Raw genomic sequence first — 19,962 nt, 5'->3', positions numbered from 1 at the left:
AGCTGAGATAAGCTCACTTCAAAAGTCCATTTAGATCTATGTGCATATACTGAAGAAATAATTTCATGTACATGGGTGATTCAGGATGACTTCTGTTGCATATGGAAGGATTTTACACAAAATAGTGTATATTTTAATATTTCACCAGTGCGTATTTTCATATATCCTGTGCAAAAATTTAATAGTTCTGATATTGAAGTAACCTAAGAAGTTTGTAGAATATTCAGTTTTTCATTATTTTAAATGCCTGATTATTTTTTTTTTAATTTTGTTGTTGTTGTTTTATAAGTAATTGAAAGCAAATCTGCATTTGGGAAATGTTTTGAATACTTAATCTGTAATTAACACTGAAAAGTGACAATACTTATGGTGAAACAAACTGAGATCTTGTTTAAAACATGAATACAAATGGCTTTTTGAGTTTGTAAGATACTAGGCATATTGTGTGCATCTTAACTAACATATCAAATGAATAGTGGACTTTGAGAAAGAATTGTAGGTGAGTTGAAAACTTCTATAATCAAAAAAGGAAATTGCAGATGGCAACAAAAGGCAATGTAATTGTACATATGTAAATCCTTATTCAGCAAGGTATTTAAGCATGTGACTAGCCTATACCTTGCTGCCAGTCTCAATAAACTCAATCCATCTACTCATACACTAAATTACAGCCTTAGGGTTTCTAAAATCATTTAAGACTAAATAGAGTAAATTCAGCATGGATAACTATTGATGGAACCAAATTCTATTTCTAATTATCTCAGAATGATTCTAGAGTAACTTGCTGGAAATCAGTGGTACTTTCCTTAGCTTAATGTAAGTATAATGGAGTAAAAAATCAATAATGTAGTTGTTTCTTATTAGTTGTCCAGAGTTATAGTGTTTGCCTATAGAATGTTACTGAGAAACTCACAGGTTAGTTCTCATTAAATAATGAGTCACTTTTACGAATGCATAGAAAATTTAAAGGGCCTGGATTTTTAAAACATTCCTCTGTACATTGTTTTCTTTCAGATTTCATCTGTTCTTTGTACTGTCTTGTATTAGTAATGTGCCTGTAAAGGTGATGTAAGGGCTTAGGATTTCTTTGCTTTCCTATTGGAGAGATGTAGCTATCTGGCAAGGTGTTATATTTAGAATGAATTTCACTGACTTTCATGTATCTGCTTTTTATGTGCTGCAGGTGGGCACTGTGGTGGAGTTTCTTGACAGGTTGTCACCTGCTGGACCAGTGAAAAGCACTTTCCCACTAACCTTTGTTCAGCTAAAGCAGGTAAGGATTCCTTTGGTAGGCAATTTGCAGCCATTTTGTCAAATTTAGCTGAACAACCCTCTGTGGAATGGCTCCTCGTATGTCCAGTGTCTTATGCCTTATCTCAGCACAGGAAGTAATAGTGTTTTAAAGGTGTTCAGGATTTTTGAACAGGAGACCTCTCCATATTTGTCAGTGCTCTTGTTTTGCAACTAAGGTTTTCCTCTTTTCATGAATGTAGATATATATGGTGTCCAGGCTTTCTCCTTTATCTGTCTTCTCTCTGAACTACTCATTTTCATGTTTGTGAGATCTTTTTTTCCCTTGTACTACCTTTTTCTTCAGTATTTTTTCCTTTTTTCCCTCTTTTCCCCTCTCTTCCTCTATCAGAATGAGAACAATGGCTGAAGCACTGCTTTCTTCATGCAGGTCAGGGAGCCTGGAGTTGTCAAATGTAATCCATTTGACACTTCTGTGGGCCCTCTACTTATTTTTAATCTTTTTCTTTTAGTAAAAGTATGGTGGGTCAAGGGAATGTGATAAGGGAACGACCTGTGGAATTGCAAACCCCTGCCAAAGGCATTCACCCCACTAGCTGAGATAGGAAATTTTTTTTTGTATTTTCCTATGGCTTCTGCTGACTCCCGTTCTCTCCTCTGTTCTCTGTCTTGCTGCATCAGTTTCCCTGTCAATTTTGATGACTTCCTCAGAGTAAAAGATGTTTCCCTTGCTGCTGAGTGACTCTGTTTTTCCACTAAGTGTATATGGCTCCCTGATCACTTCTGTACTGAATATAACAGAGAATGGAGTATCGGTGCTGATTGTCTGCAGCTGTAATAAACTACGGAGAGAATGTGATGATGGTAGCTGGGGGAGGGAGAAAAGGGAGAGTATGCAGTTCAGCAGGTGCCTATGACATTTTCTAAGGCATTAGTCAAGTAAGGATTCAAAGCTTGTATTTTTCCCTTCCAAGCCATTAATAGAGAGAAGTGTGAGAGAAGCTGCAGCTAGTAGGACATATTAGCTGGATGTAATTTCTTGTGGGTTCTTCTCTCATCCTCTGCCCTTCCCGCTGTTAGTACCCTGTTTAGGAAAACAGCTGAGATGGCAGCCAGTGGTGCTGCATAGGTTCTCTCCACTTATTTTCTTTTTTCTCATTTTTCTGGGCACCTTGTTACAAATGTAATGTAATTGTAGGAATTGTAGCGGACTGGAAATGGTTTACTCTCTCTTCTTCCTGCCACACTTTAATCCAGATAAATGGTTTTGTGGCTACTGACAATGCGATTGTTTCTTGGTTTTAATTTGTTTCACTTTTGTGCTGAGAAAAAATATCTAACAACTGATACTTTTTTCTTTACTGATGGGAGGAACCTGATGAAAAAATACTCTGAAATGTTCCTGATGTAAAGCAGATAGTTTGTGAAATAAACAATATCGAACTGATGAATATGTCAGTTGACAAGTGCACTTTGAATTTTCTTATACAAAATCAGTTATGAAGGGATTTTCCAAATATTTTAATCAATTTTAATGAAGAAATGATGCTGTCAGTCATTAACTTCTGTTTTTATTGAGGAAATGCCTTTGCAGCCAAGACCCTTGTCTTTTAAAGTTATGTAAATGTACTGATGAAACAAGTTTAAAAAAAAAAAAAAGGAAACTGTGGAATTTACACCCATTGCTTAAAGGTCAAAGTGAACTCTAATCTGAAGCTGCTATCTCTGATAGATGCTATCTGAAGTGAATGAAAGTTGATGTTTCAATCTGAGTGTGTAGGCAGGAATGTGGGATATATCTAATTCTTGACCTGAACTGAAGCTGTATAATAACTTGGTTCATTAATCTGGGGATTTTTTTCTTTTCTTAGTATTTTGGGTTTGTACTGTACAGAACTAAGCTTCCAAAAAACTGTACGGAGCCAACACAACTGTCTTCACCTTTAAATGGAGTCCATGATCGTGCATATGTTTCCGTGGATGGGGTAAACATTGTTTGCTGGTATACATTTTTGCCACGAATGGCCTTCATGAGATAGATGAATACAATCTGCCTTTTTTCTCTTTTCTACGTCTTAACAAAAACAAATTTATTAAATAAAATTATTTAATAAATTGAAAGAAGTATAGAAGTATACTGTAGATTCGTACTAAATGTTCCTAATATTTCAGGAAATATGAGTATTTATCTGTCTCTTCTAAGGAACGTGTAATTGTTTCCACTTTTGAGATGTGAATGTTTATATAAATTCATGACTTCATTGAAAAAATAGCTAGTAGAAGAGGGCTTGCTTGCAGGCTTTTGAACTGCAGTAATGATATATACACTTAATGGCTATCTACAGTGTTTTTATGGATGTTTTACTTCCCCCCCCCCCTTGGAGGGGGGAAGGGAGCTGGGGGGAGTAGAAGCCCTAACATACATCTTATGTTATGAAAATGGCTTCTGATCACAAGTTTTATATAGAAAAAAAAAAATATATTGTACAGGATATAAACTTTGCCTTTCTTTCCTTAAATAGCATTTTGTTCTTGCTTAATAAGAATTAATAGTAATTCATGGACTTTGATAGTCCATTTTTTAATTATTCTTTGATCAGTGCTGATTGTCATCACCATTGTGGCCATGTCAAGTTCTTTGTTCCTAATGTTGTTAGAATGGGAACAAATAAAGTTAAATATTGATGTGAGTTTAAATAGAAGATGAATCATCTTTTTATCTCTGACACTTGCAAAATCTTTTTAGTTACCAGGTTAAATCTGTGAACTTTTTGTGAATCAGGTGCACCAAAAGCTACTAGAATTCTAAAAGTTGATTTAGTTAATTTAACTAAGGAAAGAGATGTCATCAGCTAGATGAATACAGCTGATGTGCCTAGTAGTATATCCAGTAGATGTACTGAAATAGAAATACTGACAAACCTGCTTTTTGTGTGATTGTGTATGTATGTATTTGCATACAAGAGGAGGAAAGGAAAATATATATTTTACTTTTGGTTGTTTGTTTCCTTTCTCTACTTTATCTTCATGTAAGTTGAAGAGACAAATGATGGGGTTTTGTTGGTTCAGTGGCTGTTTTCTTCTTTTGATGTAATTTATATAGGTTCTTCAAGGCATCCTTGAAAGGGATAAATCGCTAATGATAAATATAACTGGGAAGGCTGGAGCAAATATGGATATCTTGGTAGAGAATATGGGCCGAGTCAACTATGGTAGATACAATAATGACTTCAAGGTAAGTAGAATCTATGAAGTAACTAGATAATTTTTTATGGGTTAAAAAACATGGGTTAGAAACAGCAAAAGGATCAGGATTACGCAGCTGTAACTTTACCTTAAAATATAACTCCTCACTAGTTTTCATGTGAGTTTTCTGGTCACAGAAATCAAAGTGGAATAAAAAACTTAGACATCTTTTTTGTTGGTTCACGTGTGTTGTTAGACAAAGTGTCACCCACAAGACTTTCAGGCTGAGTTGAATCTGTAGCTAAAATTTTAAGGTATGCAAAGCTGTTTGGATAAGTTCAAAAATAGGCTGGAGATCAGTCTAGTCTTGGTCATATTTTGGGGCTTTTGACTCCTGAGGTAGTGCTTCTGTGTGTATTTGTGTATATTTACTTTTGTACCTCTTGCCATGTTCTATTCACTTGTCAGTAGTGTATTCTTGCAATATTTTCAGTTTGGCTAAGAGAGGCTGTCTTACAAGCACTTTACCATGCAACATTGCCAATTCAGGTTTGTACTGACCTGGAATTATCAGAAAGCTTATGAACACTTCCATGCTATGCTTTGGAACTATCAGTGCCCTGCCATTAGGGGCAATACCACTAAGGTAACACTAAGAAAGGCAGGAGCAAAAAGGAAGCTTATCTGGTTTTGGAATTAAAGGGGTCCCCAGTGCTGTGTGATGTTTTCTAATGAGGGGGAAGGGAGAGAACTATTACAGAGGCCAGTCTTGTGGTGTGTTTCTGCAGTGGTCAGTGCCATGGCATGCTATCTTTGTTAGTTTTTGATATTACTAGGTTGCAAATACTACCAAGTATGACAGAAAGCTTTCTCATTAAGATGAGAATTGCAGGCCCTTAACTGCAAGAACCTTTTGTGTAGACTCCCCTTGGATTTGACTTGACCTAAATTGATTTGGCAGTGTTCTTTCAGAAAGATGGTCAAATGTTTAATGACTAGAGATTTATTACTGGTGATTATGGTGCCTTTTGGTGCTGCAGTTGACAGCAGGTAAATTAGAAGCTCCTGTTTCCTCTCAGACTTGTCCAAAGTATTACTTGGTTTGTTTGAATGCAGCATCACAGGAATGATGTATGCTGACCTGTACTATTTAGTTATTAGTTAAGGGCACATGTGCTGTGAGGAAGTAGGACTTTTAAAGTTATAAGCAGGGGGAAAAAAGTAAAATCAAGTGTGTATGAATTTTTCTGAGCCTTGCTGATGAGGTCACAAACTCTGGTTGAGTTTGGTCATTTTGCAGAATACAGTTTAGTCACAGAACGTACATTGGTAAGTCTTACAAGATCACCGTTAGGCAGAATTGACTGTTTTCACACTTGTGTTTTGCTGCCATGAGAAGGATGGGCCTGATTGCATTCTTAAAGAAGGTTGTATTGGTTATGATTAAGCAGCAGAGAAGAATTGAAGCTCGGGTTTGGTTTAAAGGGGACTAGTTGACCAGTTATCTTAGTGTGCTGTGATATGGATTTCTAGGTGTATCTCCAGTTATTCTAAGACTCCGGTCAAGGCAAAGCAATATAACTTTTAGGATGTATAAAAGTCTGTGAATTAAAAGTATGAGCAACTGTTTTCTGTGGCATATAAATTCAGTGGGTAGCAGTAGTGCCAACTCTGTTCATACTGTCTTTTCAAGGATCCTCTTTTTATGAGTGGCAAGAGAGGGCAGCTAGTTCCCCAGTGTTCTGCCTTTATATATAGGCAGCAGAAATGTGTTTATTTAATAATCAGGCCAGGTGATAAGGAAATCTATGTGCTTACTGATAAACTATGGTAACAGAATAAAGGGTTAAAGGTTGGAGTAAGGAGGTGCTCAGTGCTGTTGTGATTGAGTTGCAATTTACACAAACCAGGATTTCAACCTTTTAAAGGCTGAGTAAAAAAGACTGAGTAAAAGCAAATTTAGTAGACACATTGTGAGAAGACACAGTGAGAACAATCCTCTAAAAGCTCGAGCCTTTCACACAGAAGAGGGAGACTTTCTCCACATAGCTTTGGAAACTGTACTTTGCTTTTTCCCATAGACTCCCTCACCCTGTTTCTTAAGGCAGGTGTTTTTTGTGTTGATTTTGAAAACGGGGAATAGTTGTGCATAGGTTATTCGTTATTCTGTGACTTCATAAATAACTTCATATATAACATCAGGGAAGAGGTTTCCATTTGAAGCCTTACAGAAGCCTTGCACTTTCAAGAAAATCTGAATTTTGTTCAGCTGCTTTTTCTTACTTTTTTTTTTTTTGAATTTGAAGTGGAACTAGTCATCTAGCTTTTGGGAAAGAATCTTAAGAGGGTTTTGGTTTTAAAACATCCTGCTGATCTAAGTGTCCTTAAAGGAAACAAAGGAAAGAAGAGTGTGTTTTCTGTTTTTCTTCTTTTTTTTTTAATATGCTCACTGCCACCTATATCTTTGTTTTACTTGGCAAATTCATGTCCATATCTGGACTATTGCGTATGCATTTTTACACAGACCAAAGTAAGAGTGCTTGTAGGCACTTCATTTCATTCAAAAATTACACCATACATAACACTTGAAGATGGGTTTAGGGAGGCAGGTTGCAAAGTTTTGGCTAAAGCTATGCTGCAATACTTCAGCTGATTGTCAGACAAAGTAAAGTCTAGGTTGAAGAGAAGTTTTGCTGTTTAACTCTGTGCAGATAATTTATTTTGATATAAGAAAAATAAGTTATGAAGTGGCCATCGAGGTAAAGGAATAGAGAACATATTAGTGTATCTACTGATGTCTAGGCTTGTGGAGTCAGTGTAATGCTTAGTAGATATCAGAACAGATATACTATTTACTATAAGCCCTCCACAGCCATAGAAAATATGGCTTTGCTTGTGACTTTGCTTTTAGAACTTCTTTTTCCTGTTCAACTTGTGGTATTTGCAACAGAACTTAAGTTGCACTTACAAACAGCTTTTATGCAGGGTCTACTCAGGAGATTATATGGATGTAGCGGTGTTGGTTTAAAATCAATTCCTTGCATTGCACTGAAACACAATTTTAGAAACTGTTACTGTAACACAATTAGGAATTGAGTTCAGGAGAAACTTAATGTTCCTTTTACTATTCTTAAATCATGAATCTTACCTTGCCTTTGTACTCACTGTGTGAGTACCTTGGTGTTCTTCAAGGGTGCACATAGTTCCATAGAATTGAAACGGGTCTCTGTGGGCTTGAAGTTGACTGTAAGCTTAAAATATTTCACTGAATTGGGGTCATGAAGCATGCGCCTTGGTTTTGTGATTCTATATGTTAGCTGTAGAAGACCTGTAGGAAGTGAATACTGCTTTCTCTGCTATTGTGCAGGTTAATGTCTTGGGTTAGTGACTCAGTGTTACCAAATCTCTTGATGGTATCTCAAAACTTGAGCAATTTAATGCTTTTTCTGCTATTTATTAAGCCGTATGTTTTTGAATCATGTTCGTGTTAAAGCAAAATAGAAATCTTAAGTTAAATTAAAAAAAAAAAATGAAAAGGAAAATCGGGCATTGATGAAAGCTTAAAACTGTGAAGGAGTGCAACGCTTTCGTAGAGAATAAATAAAATGCTTTATTCTTGAGCAAAGCTTATAACTTGGTGAAAACCAGATGCTTGTTTTTCCACACAGATTGGCAGCTGTTGGAAGTACTTTGATTCAAACATGCTTTTAGTCCTGACTGATTTATGGTTGCAGCTGAGTAACTTCAATAACATGAAGCTAATTATGTTGCATTTTTTTCTTCTTCCTAGGGTCTAGTTTCAAATTTAACTCTTGATCAAGATATACTTGTTGAATGGGAAATCTATCCTCTAGACATAGATGGAGCAGTGAACCATTCCATTCATGGCTACCCTGACCGACCAAAGAGATCTGTTGGCAATCCAGTGAGTTATGAAACACCTACTTTTTACACCGGTACACTTTTAATTCCTGGCGGGATTCCAGACTTGCCACAAGACACCTATGTCAACTTTCCTGGCTGGACAAAGGTACAAATTTTTGCTGTAAAAAGTTGAGGTCCACTCATAGAGAGATACTGAAAGTTCTATGGAAGGTCAAAATCCACCTCTCTTAGGCTGGATAGAAGGAGGTTATAATGGCAGGGTGAGCCAAATACATTTAAATGACTAGGAAATGTATTCCTTGGTAGAAGTAAATCTGGAGATAAACCATTAAGAAGAGTGAAATTTATAATCCAAAGGCACATCGTATTGGTCTAGGAAGGGGAGAATCACATAAAAAACCCTGTAGTTTTTCCTAGAGTGAGAAAGATCAACTGTCAGACTTCACAGAAATGCTGCATTTAGTGGTAGGGTTTTGGATTTTTTTGTCTCAATGTGTTGTATAAACAGTTTTTGGAGGGATAGAATGAATTACATGCCTTGAGGTGAAACAGTTTTTATTCTGGAGAAAGTGAGATGCTACAGGACACTTCCCTGATTACACTGATTAATTAAAAGTAACTAAGAACGTATTTTTGTTGCTGTGTGAGAAATATGGATCCTGTTACAAAGCACAGGGGGAGTTGGACACTGCTAGTAGCATGCCCGTGAGTATGGATCCAGACAGTGTTACAGAATCACAGAATCATCTAGATTGGAAGAGACCTCCAAGATCACCTAGTCCAACCTCTGACCTAACACTAACAAGTCCTCCACTAAACCATATCACTAAGCTCTACATCTAAACGTCTTTTAAAGACCTCCAGGGATGGTGACTCAACCACTTCCCTGGGCAGCCCATTCCAATGCCTAACAACCCTTTCGGTAAAGAAGTTCTTCCTAATATCCAACCTAAACCTCCCCTGGCGCAACTTTAGCCCATTCCCCCTCGTCCTGTCACCAAGCATGTGGGAGAACAGACCAACACCCACCACGCTACAGCCTCCTTTAAAGGTACCTATAGAGAACGATAAGGTTGCCCCTGAGCCTCCTCTTCTCCAGGCTGAACAACCCCAGCTCCCTCAGCCGCTGCTCGTAAGGCTTGTTCTCCAGACCCCTCACCAGCTTCATTGCCCTTCTCTGGGCTCGCTCGAGCACCTTGATGTCCTTCTTGTAGTGAGGGGCCCAAAACTGAACACAGTACTCAAGGTGCAGCCTCACCAGAGCTGAGTAAAGGGGGACAATCACTTCCCTAGTCCTGCTGGCCACACTGTTTCTTATACAAGCCAGGATGCTGTTGGCCTTCTTGGCCACCTGAGCACACTGCTGGCTCACATTCAGCCGACTATCAACCAGTACTCCCAGGTCCTTCTCCGCCAGGCAGCTTTCCAACCACTCATCTCCCAGCCTGTAGTGCTGCTTGGGGTTGTTGTGCCCCAGGTGCAGGACCCGGCACTTGGCCTTGTTGAACTTCACACAGTTGGCCTCAGCCCATCGGTCCAGCCTATCCAGATCCTCCTGCAGAGCCTTCCTTCCCTCGAGCAGATCGACACACGCACCTAACTTGGTTGTCATCTGCAAACTTACTGAGGGTGCACTCGATCCCCTCATCCAGATCATCGATAAAGATATTAAAGAGAATCGGTCCTAGTACTGAGCCCTGGGGGACTCCACTAGTGACTGGCCTCCAGCTGGATTTAACCCCATTCACCACGACTCTTTGGGCCCGACTACCCAGCCAGTTTCTAATCCAACGAAGCATATGCCAGTCCAAGCTAAGAGCAGCCACTTTCTTGAGGAGAATGCTGTGGGAAACAGTGTCAAAAGCCTTACTGAAGTCAAGGTAGATCACATCCACAGCCTTCCCCTCATCCACGAAGCATGTCACTTTGTCATAGAAGGAGATCAGATTCGTCAAGCAGGACCTGCCTTTCATAAACCCATGCTGACTGGGCCTGATCGCCTGGTTGTCCTGCAAGTGCCACATGATGACACTCAAGATAATCTGCTCCATGAGCTTCCTTGGCACTGTGGTCAAACTAACAGGCCTATAGTTTCCCGGGTCTACCTTCTGGCCCTTCTTGTAGATGGGCATCACGTTTGCTAGCCACCAGTCGACTGGGACCTCCCCTGATAGCCAGGACTGCTGATAAATGATGGAAAGTGCCTTGGCCAGTTCTTCCGCCAGTTCTCTCAGTACCCTCGGGTGGATCCCATCCAGCCCCATCGACCTGTGTACATCTAAGTGCTGTAGCAGGTCGCCAACCATTTCCTTGTGGATTGTGAGGGCCACAGTCTGCTCCCCATCCCTTTCCACCAGCTCAGGGTACTGGGTATCTAGAGAACAACTGGTCTTGCTGCTAAAGACTGAGACAAAGAAGGCATTAAGCACCTCAGCCTTTTCCTCATCTCTCGTCACTAAGTTTTCCCCCGCATCCAGTAAAGGATGGAGATTCTCCTTAGTCCTCCTTTTTGTTAATGTATTTATAAAAACATTTTCTATTATCTTTAACGGCAGTAGCCAGATTGAGCTCCAGGTGAGCTTTGACCTTTCTAATTTTGTCCCTACACATCCTTACAACATCCTTATAATCCTTCTGAGTGGCCTGCCCTCTTTTCCAAAGATCATAAACCCTCTTTTTTTCCCTAAGCTCTAGCCACAACTTTCTGTTCAGCCCGGCCGGTCTTCTTCTGCACCAGCTTGTCTTTGGGCACGTGGGGACAGACCACTCCTGAGCCATTAAGATTTCCTTCTTGAGGAGTGCCCAGCCTTCCTGGACTCCTCTGCCCTTCAGAACCGCCTCCCAAGGGACTCTGCCAACCAGTGTCCTGAACAGCTCAAAGTCTGCCCTCTGGAAGTCCAAGACAGCAGTTTTACTGGTCCCCCTCCTGACTTCGCCAAGAATAGAGAATTCTACCATTCTGTGGTCACTCTGCCCAAGACAGCTCCCGACCACCACATCTCCCACCAGTCCTTCTCTGTTTGTGAAGAGAAGGTCTAGTGGGGCACCTCCCCTGGTAGGCTCACTAACCAGCTGCGTCAGGAAACTATCTTCCACGTTCTCCAGAAACCTCCTAGACTGCTTCCTGTGAGCTGTTAATGCCTGTCTTCTGGAGTTTACCTGTAACTGGACTGAGTAGGTCAAATTGTGACTGACCAATCTCATGGCCTTCTATGAAGGAGTGACTGTATCAGTTGACAAGGGAAGACCAACTAATGTCATCTACCTGGACTTCTGTAAGGCCTTTGGCAGGGTCCCATGCAATGTCCTGATCTCCAGATTGGAGAAAGATGGATTTGAAGGGTGGGCCATTCAGTGGCTAAGGAATTGGCTGAAGGGCTGCAGCCAGAGAGTTGCCACCAGTTGCTGCCATGTCGAGGTAGAGCCCAGTGATAAGTGGTGTTCCTCAGGGGTCTGTCTTGGGACTGCTGCTGCTTAATATCATTACCAGTGACATAGACAGTAGGATTGAGTGCATCCTAAGCAAGTTTGCAGATGACACCAAGCTGAGTGGTGCAGTTGATACACCAGAAGGAAGGGATGCCATCCAAAGGGGCCTGGACAAGCTTGAGAAGTGGGCTCATGTGAACCTAATCAGGTTCAACCAGTCCAGGTGCAAGGTGCTGCACCTGGGTCAGGGGAATCCCAGACATGAGGACAGACTGGGAGAAGAGCTTACTGAGAGCAGCCCTGCAGAGAAGGACTTTGGGGTTCTGGTGGATGAAAAAAGCCAGCAGTGCGTGCTTGCGGCCCAGAAGGCCAACTGCGTCCTGGGCTGCATCAACAGAGGGGTGGCCAGCAGGGCAAGGGAGGGGACTGTGCCCTTCTCTGCCCTTGCGATGCCCTACCTGGAGTGCTGTGTCCAGGTCCGGGGCCCCCAGAACAAGAAGGATGTGGAGCTGTTGGGTCCAGAGGAGGGCCACAAAGATGCTCAGAGGGAGCATCGCTTCTACGAAGAAAAGCTGAGAGGGCTACAGTTGTTCAGCCTGGAGAAGAGAAGGCTATGTGGAGACCTCATTGCAGCTTTTTGGTAATATTGAAATGGGTCTTATAAAAAAGATAGTGACTTTTTACCCATGCAGATAGTGATAGGACAAGGGGGAATGGTCTTAAACTAAAAGAGGATAGATTTTGACTAGACATAAGGAGGAAATTCTTCACTCGGGGGTGGTGACGCACCAGAACAGGCTGCCCAGAGAAGCTGTGGATGCCCCATCCCTGGAAGTGTTCAAGGCCAGGTTGGACGGGGCTTTGGGCAGCCTGTTCGAGATCATGGTGGCATCCCTGCCTGTGGCAGGGGAGTTGGAACTGGGTGATCTTTAAGGTCCCTTCCAACCCAAGTCATTTTACGATCAGAGAGCACTGCAATGAGAAGTTTGTGTGCAGACCTGAATGGTAACTTCTGATAGGGCTGGAGAATAGCTAGAACAGAAGAGTATGTTTTCACATTGCCGTGGTTGAAACAGCATACAAGATGAGTATGCAGCTGGAGGGAGGCACAGACAGCAGAACGTGTGCACTGAAGTGCCACTCCTCTTAGAGGCCTAAGCATTCAACTTTAGGCTTCAAGAGTGCTGGTGTTAGGTAGCGAAGTTAATCGTAGCGAAGTTAATCCTTTCTGAAGCAGTTTACTTACTGTTATTAAAACAGAGTAGGAGATGGAGGTGCTGGTGATCTATCTAGAGCTTTGCAGTGGTTAAAGCACTTCGCAATATGCAGAAGACTGATTCATTGCAGACATTTAATGTTGCAGGCACTGAGCTTGGATGAGGAAGTCTCTTAGTCCCTGTTCCTATATATGTACATATCTTACACAATCACAGAATAAAATCCAACAATAGCTATTTGCACAGGAACTGGAATCTGGGACTTTTCCAGTAAATTCTGTGACCCAGTGAATCACAAACCATCTTCCTGTCTTTGAAATGGCAAATGAGTCCATTCTTAAGAATTCTTATGTTTCAGTGGGAATCTTTTTCCCTGACCTATTGGACATAGAAATTTGTTTTATATGGTCTGTATACTATCTGAAGAGGTCAAAGTGAAGAGATCCCAGAGAAACTGTAAATATGGTTATTGGATTGATCCTTCATCTTTGTAGAGATTGGACCAAAGTTTTAAATAAGATACCCAGGAGTAATAAGATTGAGGTGAAACTGGGTGCGGGGAGAAGAAAGGCAGAAACTCAGACTTCTAGATAACTTTACCAATGAGCAATGCCTATAAGGTAGAGGGCTGTAAGAGTCTGAATTCTACTCAAGTCCCATTGGATCTGGGCCTTAATTCCTTGAGGCACAGCTGTATAAATTGCTGATAACAAGGTGTGGAGAGGGACTTCTAATAGGAGCTAAAGGTGTTTGAGTATTTGAAAAACTGTGCAAACAACTCTTAAGAAAACGTGCAGTTTTAATGATTATCTTGCCTTTTCATATTAAGACAGAGAATATGACATGCTGGACAGCCCAGAAGAAGGATGTGGCATTAACAGTCATGTCTGATGGTTGTAGCTCAGTTGCCTGCTGTGGTTTTTAAAAGCTTCGCTATTAATAAAATTTCCCCCACCTTCACTTAATGAAGCATGGTTGCGCTTAAGAGTATGTCCTTCTGGATGTATGGTCAGATTTATTGTGTGTGTTTTTTTTTTGGTTTTTTTTTTAAATTTTGAGTCAGGATTGTTCTTTATTTCTATGGAATCATGGGTTGTAGCTGCTGACCCTAATAAAGGAAATCTTTCTGAAGATAGAGATCTATTCCCTATCTCTTTTTTTTTTTTTTTCAAAGGTATGCTTGTTGGCAGCATGTATGATGCTATGTTTTCCTATTTTGGGATGTACAAACTCCTGAATATGCAGTCTTTAGAAATTGTAGTGTTAATATAATGTTCCAAATGGCAGTTGGGAAGTGAGAAAAGAAATTCATAGTTTTCTTGGAAAACTGAATTATAACCAGAGATTGATTAAGATCAGAAACAGACCTGTGTGATTGTACCTGCTGTGTTGGAACTCTAATGCAGCTGATTCCTACACTATACTCCTACTTCCCAGAGGGTTATAGTCACCCTGTATAGTAGCTAGTCTACTGTGTAGTGGGTACATCTGCAAATGCATCTTGTGGGGGGATAGCTTGCATTAATGCTATATTCTCTTCTAAAAGTAGTATAGAAGCAAAGTAAAGAGCTTGAATAAATAGTTCTTCTCTTGTCCTTTAATACAGCAGAAACACGCCACAAAGTGAGATGAACTTGATTTAAATATTAAAAAAAAGTTTAAAGTCAAAGTTTATTAACATCTTGGCACCGTAAAAGATAGGATCTTACACTGAGATAGTGGATACAGAGACAAAATAACTCATCTGCATTTGCAACTATACAATCTCCTTATAAAACTTCTCTCACAAGTTTCATAAAAATAATTTTCGTAAATGCTTGAAAAAGAAAAAAGAATTACCTCCAAAATACCTTGAACAGTAATATTTTAGTATACTACAATTGTGCTTTTATAAATCTTTTATGAATATTATTTGATTTTTAATTATCCCACACAATGTTAAAAATCACCAAGAGTGCAATGAGTCCTTATTTTCCAGTGACTCTGGAAAATCACTCCAGTGATTTTATTATTTTTATCAATTTACATCTATGCCACAAGTGAGTTTGTTTTTCCTCTACGTTCTGATTAGCAGAGGCCACAGCAAGAGGGAAAACAGATGAAGTTATCTGTTCCCATCCTCTTCCTTGCTTGCCAAACCGTCAATTTTCTGACATGGTGAAAAGGATGCTTAAGAGGAAAAAAAGCAAGTGGTTTGTCCAAATCAGCTTATGTCTTGTTTAATGAATCAAGATTCCATTCAATTCAGGAATCCCTTTATAATTCTGCTGAACATTTGGCAGCTCATCAATTTAAAGACTTTTGGAAACACCTGCACTTGTTTCACTCCAATGTCTCTACTTTCTGGTGTATAAATGACTTCTTTTATTTCCTTTTTACTTGCCTAATTTTTTCTATTTTTAACTTGGGATATTTATAATATTAGAAAAGTATTTTGTTCTGGCCACTTCCATTAAAAAAGTAATTTGAAGAGTTTGTATGACAAATTAACTACAATGTCATTGAATTTACATTAATAATAGCAAAACATCAAAGATTCTCTGTTGTAACTAACTAAAACAAAATACAGCGCTCTTGCAGTATCATTTCACAATTTATTTTGCTGACTAAGCTATTGCAAGTATAATAGACGTCTGAATGTCATGTGTCTAGACAAGCTGTATATATTTTTCTTGAAATCATAGAACAGGAAAGCAGCGTGAAGATAGCATAGTATTACACTTCTGCAGAGAACAATTAACAGAATTAGGATCTGCTTTCTTCTTTTGTGAGTTCTTTCTCTTTTTAACAATCAGCTTCAAGTAAATACAATTTTCAGGGTTTGCTTTGGTCTGAAACTTGGCACAAAATTCAGTGTCAGGAACCTGCAATTCTGTTTTCTAAAGTATTGTCATATTTGGCATGACTGCAGTATCTGACCACTTTGTTTTTAAATATCAACTCATCAAGGAATTTAGATTCTTTTTACTATTTGTAGCAATTTCTTCAACAGATTATCTGTCCTTGTGTTCTATTGAACTGAAATATCGAGAAAATGCAGTTACTATGTGAAATGTGTTATGCTTAATGTTATTTAGATGTTTGATCTCTGTCAAATTAAAACTTCATTATATTTTCTCTTTCTTTTAACAGGGGCAAATTTGGATCAATGGCTTTAATCTTGGTCGCTACTGGCCAGCCCGTGGTCCTCAGTTGACCCTTTTTGTTCCAAGGAATATACTTGTTTCATCAGTGCCAAATAACATAACAGTACTGGAACTGGAACATTCTCACTGTAGCACCCAGGCATGCGAGATAGAATTTGTAGACAAACCGGTTATCAATGCAACTACACAGTACGAAAATGTTCCCCCCCCACTCTTTTTTAGAGACATGTGGCTGAACTATCTATAATGATTTGAGCGTTTCCTTATCTTCCCCCCAGTTTGCTTCTTTTTCCCTTTAAACATACTTCCCTTTTTTAAAGAGTCAGTGTAAATTAGTAAGATGTTTAGCAGAGACAGCTTCTTAAATTCAAATATTTTTTTTCAGGCTGGCCAGAGTTAAATACTGAAATTCTCTTCAAAAAGAAAAGTTGTAGCTTTAGAGTTTGCCTTGAACTGTGAAACTGAACTCATCTAGAAGATTATTTTAGCATCAAAGTATATTGAAAATGCATAGAATCATAGACTATCCCGAGTTGGAAGGGACCCATAAGGATCATCAAGTCCAACTCCTGGCACCGCACAGGTCTACCCAAAAGCTTAGACTATGTGACTAAGTGCACAGTCCAATTGCTTCTTAAACTCCAACAGGCTTGGTGTAGTGACTACTTCACTGGGGAGCCTGTTCCAGTGTGCGACCACCCTCTCACTGAAGAACCTCTTGCTGATGTCCAGCCTAAACATCCCCTGCCTCAGCTTAACACCGTTCCCGTGGGTCCTATCACTGGTGTTTACGGAGAATAGGTCACCTGCCTCTCCACTCCCCCTCATGAGGAAGCTGTAGACCACAATGAGGTCTCCCTCAGCCTCCTCTTCTCCAGGCTGAACAGGCCCAGTGACCTCAGCCTCTCCTCATACGTCTTCCCCTCTAGGCCCTTCACCATCTTCGTAGCCCTCCTCTGGACACTCTCCAAGTTTAATGTCCTTTTTGTACTGTGGTGCCCAGAACTGCACACAGTACTTGAGGTGAGGCCGCACCAGTGCGGAGTAGAGCAGGACAATCACTTCCCTCGACTGACTAGCAATGCCATGCTTGATGCACCCCAGGATACCGTTGGCCCTCCTGGCTGCCAGGGCACACTGCTGGCTTATATTCAACTTGCTGTCAACCACAACTCCCAGATCCCTCTCTGTGGGGCTGCTCTCCAGCATCTCGTCACCCAGTCTGTACATCTAGCCAGGGTTGCCCCATCCCAGGTGCAGGACCCGGCACTTGCTCTTGTTAAACTTCATGTGGTTGGTGATCACCCAGCTCTCCAATCTGTCCAGATCTCTCTGCAAGGCCTTTCCACCCTCATCCGAGTCCACAACTCCTCCAAGTTTGGTGTTGTCGGCAAATTTGCTCAAAACACCTTCTAGTCCTACATCCAAATCGTTTACAAAAACAGTGAAAAGGACTGGCTCTAAAATGGAGCCTTTGGGGACCCCACTAGTGACCATCCACCAGCCAGATGTGTCCCCATTTACCACAACCTTTTGAGCCCTGCCTGTCAGCCAATTGCTCACCCATCATATGATGTTTTTGTTGCTTTTTTGTAGGCTGTTTGCATTACAGGAACCTTCTGCTTTTTTTTTTAACCATCTTTTGCAACTGAAGAGAAGCCTACAAAAGGGCTGCACAGTCCCATGACCCTGCTGGTTACTCATGAATGCTGGTAGGTCCATGCTGCCAATGGACAAGACAACTTTCAGCTGATTTTTGTTACCTGTTTAGTATCAGTATCATTTTATTCTGCACTGACTGCCGACGTTGAATGGACCTGCTTTTTCCACCTCCATGCAAATGACCTCTGAAAAAATCCATTTGGTTTCCTATGGGAGCAGTGACAAATGTGGAAGAGAGCACTCATGCAAGCTGATCCAAACAGCAGTAATGTGGACAGTGGAGAGCAATCTTGTAGTCTGCTTCTATCCTCTCTTTGAAAGCCATTTGACTGCTTCATGTCTACTATCTCCAGAGACTTAAATTAAATTGGCAATTACAAGAACAGTAGTGAAATTTAGGCTGTTTTGGTTGGACCATAGCCTCTGATTAACTTGCCTGCAGAATATAGTCTTAAAATAAGCCATTTTTCCTTTTAACTGATTTTTTTTTAATGGGCCTGTAATGCCTCTTCTCCATAGGCCAGAACCTTCAAAGTAGAAGAGAATTCAAATTCTTTGAATACAAAAAGAGAATTCAAATTTTTTAACTTAAGTCATGCCTTGTGTTTTGTTCCAGTAAACTGATAATCTAATCCAGTAAACTGACAATCTAAGTGCCTGGTATTTGCAAAAATATGCAGTCGTTGTTGGAAAAGCTGACTTTCTACAGCAGGCTGAATCTTCTTTTTGATTCTTAGCATTTTGATGTCAATCATGCAAACTCTTTGGTGAGATGTAAACAAAATATTAAGATGACAAAATCAAATATTTTCATAATCTGTGGTTGTTCCCTTTTGATTTGTCTCATGTTATTAAAATGGTTCTTTAAAGATTAAATCCTTCCTGTGTTTGTTTCGGAGGGAGCAAGTGGAGGAGGAAGAGTGATTAAAATATTAAGTGAGAAATGAGGTTGTAAAGTCTCTATGGACAAGGAGTTCTTGTTGATGTCTCATTTGTTTTGTTCTGAAGACTTGCGGAAAGTGAAGCAAAACAAAATATTTGTAAGAGGCTGCGAGGTCCTCTGAGGTGCCACCCTCTTCTGAGATAGCCAGTGCAAAAACCTGACTCTTTCTTCTCAGTTAATGCAGACTGCTACCCTCACCTGAGGAGAGAGTAGAAAGGATCACCACTACATTATCAAAACCTCTGCTATGTGGTTGATGAGCTGACTGCCACAGGGACTTTCAAACCACTCCTGTGCGGTTCACTTGAGCCACAGAACTCCTAGTCTGAAATTCTTACCTCAAATGCCAAGTCATACAGCTGGGAGCTGCGTGTGCAGTACTTGAAACACTTCATTTTCTGTTCTGACCCTGGTTCTTTTTATTCTTTACATCATCCTTATGCAGACCTTGGAAAATGCTCTGCAGCTAGTTTATTATGAAGTATTAGTTACCTCAGAGCCAGGTCTCGAATGTAAGGAATGGAACAGAATTAGTTTCATACTGGTTGTGGGTTTTGTGGCTTGAAGTGTACAGAATGACAGTACTTATTTAGATGCAATTCCTACAACAGTTCAGTACTTTGACAGCCAGGAGTAATTTTATTTTTGTGTTGATTAGTGCTGTAAAGAGTGGAAAAGATCAATTTGTAGTTCTTATCACTTCATTTGTTTTTCCATTGCATTAGTGAAAAAAATGTAGTATAATCCATTATATTTATTTTTGTCATATCTCCATGTAATATTACAAGCATGAAGGTTTTGTATCAAGGATTGCAAATATTAATCTATATAAATGTAACACTACCAGGAACAACATGATAAAACAAGGTTTTTCAAGTAGGGATCTAGATAGCTTCAATAACACACCTGCCTATTTACTGCTTTCTGTGAAGTGATCTGTTGTCTACAGAAAGGGACTGAAAGTTAGGGCCCTGATTCCTAATCCTGGTGTGCATACAATAAAAAAACAGGTTGCCAAATGGTGTGGCATTTATGTGAGTACACAGAAGGAAGATCTCTCTGAGGAGGAGCATTCAGAATGCATCGCTACCAAGGAGAGCCTGTTGCCTCCTGCTGTTCCTTCACCCATGGGTGTGTCCGTGGGTGCTGCAGGTTTGTCTTCTGCCCTGCCTGTGTCATGCTGTGGGCATCTGCATCTGCACATTTGCTGCTGCTGCATGGCTGGGGCTTATCCTAGATTTCC

The 19,962-nt window shown here is 40.2% G+C and overlaps 1 protein-coding gene across 9 annotated transcripts in view; it reads left to right on the top strand.

Moving 5' to 3' along the window:
• The window catches only part of GLB1 (galactosidase beta 1), a 96,348-nt gene that overhangs the window by 32,292 nt on the left and 44,094 nt on the right, over positions 1–19,962 (top strand). For 5 of the 9 annotated variants that reach the window (XM_066992325.1, XM_066992322.1, XM_066992323.1 and 2 more), the window contains 4 exons: positions 1,184–1,273; positions 3,123–3,236; positions 4,355–4,486; positions 8,228–8,467. In XM_066992325.1, coding sequence (XP_066848426.1) covers positions 1,184–1,273; positions 3,123–3,236; positions 4,355–4,486; positions 8,228–8,467 — 576 coding nt within the window. Of the gene's footprint in view, positions 1–1,183; positions 1,274–3,122; positions 3,237–4,354; positions 4,487–8,227; positions 8,468–13,797; positions 14,024–16,100; positions 18,653–19,962 lie in introns of those variants that run through there. The other 4 variants (XM_048055728.2, XM_048055721.2, XM_048055725.2 and 1 more) reach the window with 4 other exon arrangements.

Source organism: Anser cygnoides, chromosome 2, assembly GCF_040182565.1.
Source record: "Anser cygnoides isolate HZ-2024a breed goose chromosome 2, Taihu_goose_T2T_genome, whole genome shotgun sequence".
NCBI lineage: Eukaryota > Metazoa > Chordata > Aves > Anseriformes > Anatidae > Anser > Anser cygnoides.
This window is presented reverse-complemented; position numbering and strand designations above follow the sequence as displayed.